At 48.5% G+C, this 8,552-nt stretch overlaps 1 protein-coding gene across 1 annotated transcript in view; it reads left to right on the top strand.

Annotated features, from left to right (window-relative positions):
- The first annotated feature begins 3,446 nt into the window (after positions 1-3,446).
- The window catches only part of MEX3C (mex-3 RNA binding family member C), an 11,020-nt gene continuing 5,914 nt past the window's right edge, over positions 3,447-8,552 (top strand). The window contains exons 1-2 of the mRNA XM_018560999.1: positions 3,447-3,530; positions 3,871-4,044. Of these exons, the coding sequence (XP_018416501.1) occupies positions 3,447-3,530; positions 3,871-4,044 (258 nt within the window). The remainder of the gene's footprint in view (positions 3,531-3,870; positions 4,045-8,552) is intronic.

The following is an 8,552-nucleotide window of genomic DNA, read 5'->3' as shown; positions in this document are numbered from 1 at the left end:
TACTTTTAACCCTGCCGCTCTGCTCACTGCAGTGAGAGACTAGGCGGCGGAGCACGGAGGACAGAACCAGAGGAGAGAGGAAAGTGCAGGGGGGAGGTGAGGAGGCTGCACACTGTTTATATGTGAACTCTGCGACATCACCGAGTTCACATGTAAACGAAAAATCGTCTTCCCTCGCTCTACATTTAGTCCTGCTTGTACAAAGGACACCGCCCCTCTGCGCCCTGCCGCCCCGAGGCTGGGCCTCGGTGGCCTTGTGGGGAATCCAGGCCTGCATGAGTGCTGCCGGCACTGGGGAGCTACAGTTCATTGAGGAAACCATGAATGCCAACATGTACTGTGACATACTGAAGCAGAGCATGATCCCTTCACTTCGGAGACTGGGCCGCAGGGCTGTATTCCAACATGATAACGACCCCAATCAATCAGTGTCTGCACTGGCTCCCAATTGCCCAACTAATAAAATTAAAATACTAACAACAACATACAAAGCCATCTACAACTCCGCCCCAACCTACATCACCGACCTCATCTCAAAATATCACCCAAACCGTCCTCTCAAGACCTCCTGCCCTCTAATTACCTTCTCCCACTCTCGCCTCCAGGACTTCTCCAGAGTGTCCCACATCCTCTGGAACTCCTTACCCCATTCTGTCCGCCTATCTCCTACGCTGCCCACCATTAGGCGATCCTTAAAAACTCATCTCTTCAGGGAAGCCTATCTCATCTCACCATAACTGCCTGTTACTTCCTCTAATAACTCAATCCAAACAATCATTACCTTTTGTATCATTTGCCCCTCCTACTAGATTGTAAGCTCTCACGAGCCGGGCCCTCCCAACCCTATTGTACTGAAACTGTATTGTATTTTGTATTGTAACTGTACTGTCTCCATTTTGTAAAGCGCTGCGCAAATTCTTGGCGCTATATAAATCCTGTATAATAATAATAATACATTTCTCCAGGTCTTTCCACTGCAAGTGCAGTGCTGGACTTCCTTACTAGATAGCCCAGCATGCACTGCACACTGAAGCGTGCATTAAAAAAGGGCATTATAAAAATGATATAAAATATGTTTTTTTTTAAATGTAAAATAAAATTAATCAAATTAAACCTCCTGCAGTTCACTCGCTGCCGTTCGCTCCTATGCTCATAGGTATTCTCCGAGGTAGTGAGCAGAATTTTTTTTTAAAATGTAAACAAAAGAAGAAAAAAAGTGATAAAAATTATTTAAATAAATGTTTTTAAAAAAATTAAACATTTTTTTAAAGAAAATATTTAAAAAGAAATGTAAGGAGAAAACAGCATGGGGTCCCCCTACCAAACCATACCAGACCCTTTAGGTAGGAAAGTTAGGAGGTACCCCAAGTTAAACATTTTAAAAAAAAGAGTGTGTGGGGTTCCCCCTCAAAGTCATGGCAGGCCCTTTAGGTGTGGTAGGAATTGTAAGGAGGAACCCCACCCCCTAAAATTCCCAACCAGACCCTTGATCCGAGCACAGGCCTGGCAGAAAAGGGGGGGGGGGGCAAGCGAGTGCCCCCCCTCCCTGTCATACCAGGCCACATGCCCTCGGCACTAGAAGGGTGCTTTTCCAGGGTCCCCCCTGGAAAAGCACCTTGTACCTGTGCCGATGGGGACAAGGGCCTCCTCCCCACGAGCCCTGGGGCGTTGGTTGGGGGGTGCGGGCAAGGGGGCTTATTTGCAATGGAGTACCCAGGTGCAGCCCCCCCATTGTGAACGAATAAGGGGGCTTGTACCCCTACACATTCACTAAAGGGTTAAATCAAAATGTAAATAAAGAACTCACAATTTAAAAAAAAATCCTTCATTTGGAAAAAAAAAAACACAACAAAGAATCTCGACAATTAAAAAAAAAAATCTACGACGACTTCGGAAAAAAAAAACGATACCCGCCGACCCAACTTAATGCGACGAACTCCCGCCGCAGAATGAAGAATCTGACAGATGCCAGCAAAATATAAACAACTGGGCGGAGCTAATGGTGACATCAACGCTAGCTCCGCCCAACTGTTGACATTTGTCGGCACCTGTCACATCCCAGACCGGCCGAATCAAAACAAATGGGCAGAGTCTGCCATGAGGTCACGGACAGCTACTCCCATTGTTGTCATGCAGTGACAGCCCAGTATCCTCAAATAACCTGAGGGCGCTGGGCTGTCATTGAATGACAACAACTGGGCGGAGCCAGTCGTGACATCACAGCTGGCTCCTCCCAGTTGTCATTTGCAATGAAAACGGTCTGCTTCGGCTGTGACTACGACTCAGCCGAGCCGAAGCATATGCGCTCGGCTTGGCTGAGCTGCTCGTCTACCTTCGGCTGCTGTAGGGCTATAGTGAGCCGAAGGATCAGCCGAAGCTACGGCAAGAGATCACACGGCCAGGGTTTTGGGGTTTTTTTTGCTCATAAGATGGTAGTCCTAGGCCCAGCTGTGACAGTCAAAATGTCCTAGGCCTATCAATATGCAAGTACTACCTCTCCGCCACTAGATGCCGCTAGTGCAACCAGATTAGGTGCCATTCAGCCCACTTCCTGTGAGCCCAGGTCACCATGGCTGGATCCATGGAAGTACGTCATCACACCGTCAGGGGGTCACAGGAGAATACTGCCAGGGAAGGCGTCATGCATTGACGTGCAGCATCCAGGGTCCACTGGTACCAGTGATGTCACAGACCGAAGACACCCTTTAAAAAATTGATTTTTTTTTTCTTTTAAAGGCATAGTCCACCTTTTGCAAACAAAAGCAGTAAATGCAGCAACACTGATCTCATGATCAACGTGCATTTGTTGCTTTTGTTCAATGAAGCCTGCAGAGCATTGCACGGTTGGTGCATCAGGGGTGCAATACTCAGGCTCTAGTATGTTTTGGCAGACTGTGATTATTAAGCTTCACCACTTCTATTTTATTTCATCCATTTTGTAAGGGCACAACATGCACTTTATACGGATACATGATCACCAGCTCTGTCTGGTCACATGATCTTGCTGAAGACGGACTGCTCCTTTAAGACGCCCTGCAGCACCAGCTCAGCCCGTGACCTGGCTCAACTCCGCAGCCGTGACGTCACCCCGTCCAGGCCCCGCCTCCTCAATCACACACTTCCTTTTTCTTTCACCTCCCAGCCGCCACGCCCACGCCCACTGGTTCCCGGCCGGCCAATCGCGGACCTTAGGCGCCTGTCCTCAGTGCGTCATTCGCCCAATCGGCTGGTGGCTTTGTCCGTAGGTGGGCGGGGAGCAGGGGCGTGTCCTGCCGGGTCGGGAAACAAAGAGAAAAATAGAGGGAGTGTGAAGAAAGGGAGGAAAGGGGAAAAAAAGTGGAGCGGGCGGGCGCCGATTACTGTGCCGGGGGACCCCGCGGGCCAGTGCGGGCGGACAGGTCGATGAGGTGATCTGCAGCCATCCGAAGAAGCGCTCTGACATCGCCATGCCGGGCGGAGGGGTGAGCGCGGCCTCCTGGAGCCCCGAGCTGGAGGAGATCCGGGTGAGGCTGGCGGCGCTGGGCCTTTGGGTGAGTTGGGCACTGGGGGGTAATGACTCTGCCTGGCTTCTTGATTGGCCAGGAAGCCGGCCCCATGCCAGCGGGCGTATCGGTGAGTACCGAGATATAAATACCAGTACTTGATACCGAAAACCTGTACCGGTACATCCCCCAATAACAACCTATCAAAATCCATCATGTAACGCTCCTCTTCAGCATAATGCATTCTGATTGGCTGCTTTGGGTCAGTGGGCGGTCCTTAATAAATAACAATTTGAGTGCTCACCCTGGGAAATGGCCGTTTTCATCTTTTCCCATGATTCAGTTGTCCATCCCCCTTTTTCTCTCTCCTTTTTCTTGTTCCCGGGAGGTTGGACTGAGAGCGCTAGAAATTAGACGCGTGCTGACTACAGTGTATGAAGACCCGGGGCCCGGGGGGACAGGACTACAACGTGAACCTAGAACCTGCATATTCCTGATCCTCGTGGAGATAAATAGAAGACGAGTTCTGGACTACAACTCCCTCAAAGGACAGGGCCCCTCCGTCTGTGATAAAACCACAACTCCCATCATGCCTTTGCCTCTGAGAGTCATGCCTGTAACTGGCAGTCTTGCAATGCCTCATGGGACTTGTAGTTCCGCTGCAGGTGCCCATTCCCATAATGTCTCTTACTACATCGATCTGGTTACATAAAGGAAATTTGTACAATGAGATTGTAATGTGAAGGGGGGTGGGGGGTGCACAATGGTCAGTTGACTTATAGTTCCATATTTGTATCTCCCCCCTCCCCCAATGTGTGTGTTTTCGGCATTAGTAACCATTTCGCTAGTCCTCCAACCTGTAGATTGCGTACGAGGAGACGGCGCCTTAGGGGAAATCTGTCGGGAGATTCATTGATCCCGCGATCCTGAATCACCGACGCAACCTACACTGGCCGTGTGCACGTAGATGTAGAATCATGTGACCCGTCACTGGAAAGTCTAAAACTGATACAATTTTTATTGCTATATAATAATATTTTGGGTATATTGACTATTTCATGGCCAATGGTGAGCCAGGGTTGTAGAAATGATCCGGTGAGAATGAAACGTCTCCAGTTCAGTTGCTTTTCAATAAAAAAAAAAACAAATCTGTTCCGTCCTGTCCGCTATAGTGTTGCACCCAATGCGTGAGATCCTTGGGGGGGAATTTATCAAAATCTGGAGCAGTTGCCCATGGCAACCAATCAGCTTCTCTCTCTTCAGTTTGCTGAGGTAAGATTTAAAAATGAAAGATAGGTGTGTAGCGCACACGCTGGTGCTTTACCGTTCATTGTGTGGGGCACCCCAACAAACCTCTGGCGGGCTTTGTTATCCCTACCTGGTAATGCACCTCGTCTCTGTACTGTGTGTTGCTGCAACACCCGTACCGCAAATTGCATGCAATGCAATGATGCACCAATCACCGCGGCAACCATAAGGATGAATGGCGCTACACATGCACGTATACCATATAGCACAAAACCATGATGGGAATAATCCTTGTAGGGATTTGTACAATATGATCTTTTTTTTCTTTTTTTTAATTGAATTGAGACTTCTTTAGCGCATTTGACGTTTATTTGGCTAGCATTATGTGGAGGTAAGATTAAGTGGGTGGGGTGAAGGGTAAAGGGCCAGACAGCGTGTCTAGGGCAAAAGACCATAGACTGGTTGGAGGTGGCACTGGCTTGATCTTGTAGCAAACAGGATAGTCAAAACCTTGCAATTCGAGTGTGAATATTGGGCTGCTGAAGACCCGCAGGCTCCCATGGAGGGGGGGGGGCTCCTTCAATAACAACCTGACCAATGGGAGAGGGTGTTTTCTACAAAAAAGTGTAGCTGTAGCTTTAAAGGAGAACTATGGGGTCAGTGTTTTTCCCCATAGTTCTCCTTGGGGTAACGGGAGGACACAAACTAGCGTCCTCCCGTCACCCTAAGCTCAGTATACCGCGAGCTACAGCTCGCGGTATACTGAGACGCCGCACCTGGAGCGGATCCCGACTTAGATGACGGGATCCGCCCAGCTGCGTGAGTGACAGCTGGCTCTGCCTATCTAGAGGCAGAGCCAGCTGTACCCGCCCCCTCCCCCGTCCGTTCCGCCAGTCAGCGCTGGCAGATCGGAGCGGGGAGAGGGGAATCCAGGCCCTTCCCCTGTCACGGCAGAGAGCCGTGACAGGATCGAGAGGTGAGGGAACCCGGTATGTGTTCCCTCACCTCCCGATCTACTGAGCCGACCTGTGACAGTCTCATTGTCACAGGTCGGCTTAGAACTATGACGTGAGTGGAAATCACTCATGTCATAGTTCTCCTTTTTAATAGTTTGAGATTTCATAACCATTGCGTTGATGGATAATGTAAAAGGATCCCAGAAGGGGCCTACTCCTGAACAGAACCATGAATGCTAAACGATTCATTAGAAGTAGGTCCATATAGTCTACAGTGGGGGTGAGAGGGCCATGAGTGTGTTTAGAGAAGTGAGGGCAGGTAAGGTGACTACGAGCAGAGAGTAGGAACCATCACCAGGATCGGGGTCAGATAGGGTGAGGGGTGACTGAGGTGGAAGTTTGCCCAGTTGTATAAATATACTTGTATACAGGTTAGCCGTCTTGGTCACCTAATAGCAAAGGTGTTCCTCCAGGTGTTGTAGCTTACAGTATCCATTTGGTCAATTGGATGCACTGAGGGAATGTTATCTTAATGCGGATATTGTAACTTGTATACGGGTTGGCTCTCCTGGTCCCTAATAGCAAGGTGGTGTTCCTTGGAGTTGTAGCTTATGGTATCCATTTGGATACTCTTGAACAGGGGTCTCAAACCTCCGTCCCTCCAGCTGTGGTGAAACTACAAATCCCATGATGCATCTCTCTTCGGGAGTTATGTCTGTGACTGTAGTTGAAGCTTTTGGTATCCATTTGGTCAATTGGAGGCACTGAGGCAACGTTCTCTTAATGCAGATGTTGTACCATTTTGTATAGAGGTTGGCTCTCCATGTTCTCCTGGTCGCCTAATAGCACGTTGGTGTTCCTCTAGGACAGTGGTGGCGAACCTTGGCACTCCAGCTGTGCCAAAACTACAAATCCCAACATGCATCTGCCTCTGGGAGTTATGTCTGTGGCTGTCGGAGCCTTGCAATGCCTTATGGGACTTGTAGTTCCAAAACAGCTGGAGTGCCAAGGTTCGCCACCACTGCTCTAGGAGTTGTAGCTTATGGTAGCCATTTGGATGGTTTCAGTGAACATTCTCAATGCAGATGTTGTCATTTGTATACAGGTTGGCTTTCTAAGCCTTCCTGGTCACCTAATAGTAAGGTGGTGTTCCTCCCAGGAGTTGTAGCTTACGGTATCCATTTGGATGCTCTTGAGGGAACATTTCTGAATGCAGATGTTGTAATTTGTATACAGGTTGGCTCTCCTGGTTCCCTAATAGCACGGTGTTCCTCGGAGTTGACACTTATGGTATCCATTTGGATGTTCTTGAGGGAACGTTGTCTTCATGCAGATGTTGTGCAGTTGTAGCATTCCATACTAAGCCTGGCTAGACCAGGGGGTGCACACATGAATATGGAATGCAGGAGCCGATCTGTCCAATCCAGAAGCCAGCTCCATTGACAACTAGAGAAGACCTTGAAAGTTCAGCACCATCGGTGATTCCTCAGGTGGGTTGGCTGCCAGCCCTGGTCTACAATGTCTGTTTTCAGCTGTAGTTGCACAATCAAGGTTTGAGTAGTCTTTTATGAATTGACACTTTTGGAGTGTTCTAGATCAAGGTTTTGACTGAAGGCCTTTTTTGTAGGATGGCCAGGCAGCTTATGGTAAGGGTGGGCTAAGAACCAGTGCGAAGGACTGTGGACCCTTCTCAAATTACAACTTTTTCTTTTAAGGCCCCATTCCCACTGCGCGATATGCAAATCGCGCGTTTGTCGCGCGATTTGCATATTGCGCGACATCGCGAGATTTGCCGCGCGATGTTGCGTTCAAGCTTGCATTGAGCAAGCTTGAATCGCGGCTAAATCCGCTCCAAAAAGGGTCCTGCTGTAGCGACACACGACCCGCGACAGCAGGACCCTTTGCCCCATTGGATTGCATTGGAGCGCGGTAATTTGCCGCGATATCGCGGGAATTACCACGCGATAAATCGCTCAATGTGAACGGGGTCTTAGTTTGGATGGAGCGGAGAGGGATTAGAACCCTTCTCAGGTCTTTTTTAGTAGATAGTCTTTATTAAAGTTTTATCAATACATGACAAGAAGGCAAATCAGCCTGTCCCCGTCGGGGTACAGACGTAAACTTACTAAATACATCTTTAACAGTACATTACAAAAAAACAAAATTGTGTGGTATTTCCAAGGGTATCACAGTACAACATTACCACAATAAACAAAAGCAGTTGTTTACAAGACATTCGTTTGGGGTAACCTGGGTTTGACTGGCGATAAACTAGCGGGGGAGCCTCGCATTCTCCTAATGACATCTCAGGATGTTTTGAGTTTGAATTGGTTGGGATGGGACTACAAGAATCTAGAGGGGACTAAATTGAATCCGATTCTTGCTAGGAAGGATCAACAGGAGGCCTCAAAGCAAGACAAGGGAACATTAAGAGGACATTAAAGCAGATCTAGTGCACCTAGGGACCCATCTAATTTAGTGGTGTGATACCATACCGTATCCTTGAACAGTGTCATCACCTCTTTCAGCTGTGATGGTGATAGGGTTGACACTATAAATGAGGTCCAGGTGGTAAAGAATTTTTCTGTGGACTCTCAGGTCTTTATGTAGGTCTGTGTCCCTGTTAGGTAGATTTATCCTCTCTATATGTCCTGGTGACCATTATCACTGAAGGTGAAAGGAGATCCCAAATTTGAAATGGTCTTCAGAACAGGAATAGATGGGGTTTCTTCCGATGGGGATACAAGTTTTGGTGACCACCAGGGATATTCCTCACTTTTGAGGGATTTCCTCTCCTATTTTGGCTATGGGGCAGGAAGTGAAGGGAAATCTCCCAAATGAAACAAAGATGGGGGGGGGGGGGGGG

This window comes from Nanorana parkeri, unplaced genomic scaffold (genome assembly GCF_000935625.1).
Source record: "Nanorana parkeri isolate BGI_ZX_2015 unplaced genomic scaffold, ASM93562v1 scaffold492, whole genome shotgun sequence".
In the NCBI taxonomy this organism is placed as follows: Eukaryota; Metazoa; Chordata; class Amphibia; order Anura; family Dicroglossidae; genus Nanorana; species Nanorana parkeri.
Note: the sequence above shows the minus strand (reverse complement) of the source record. Positions and strands in the feature narration are given on the sequence as shown.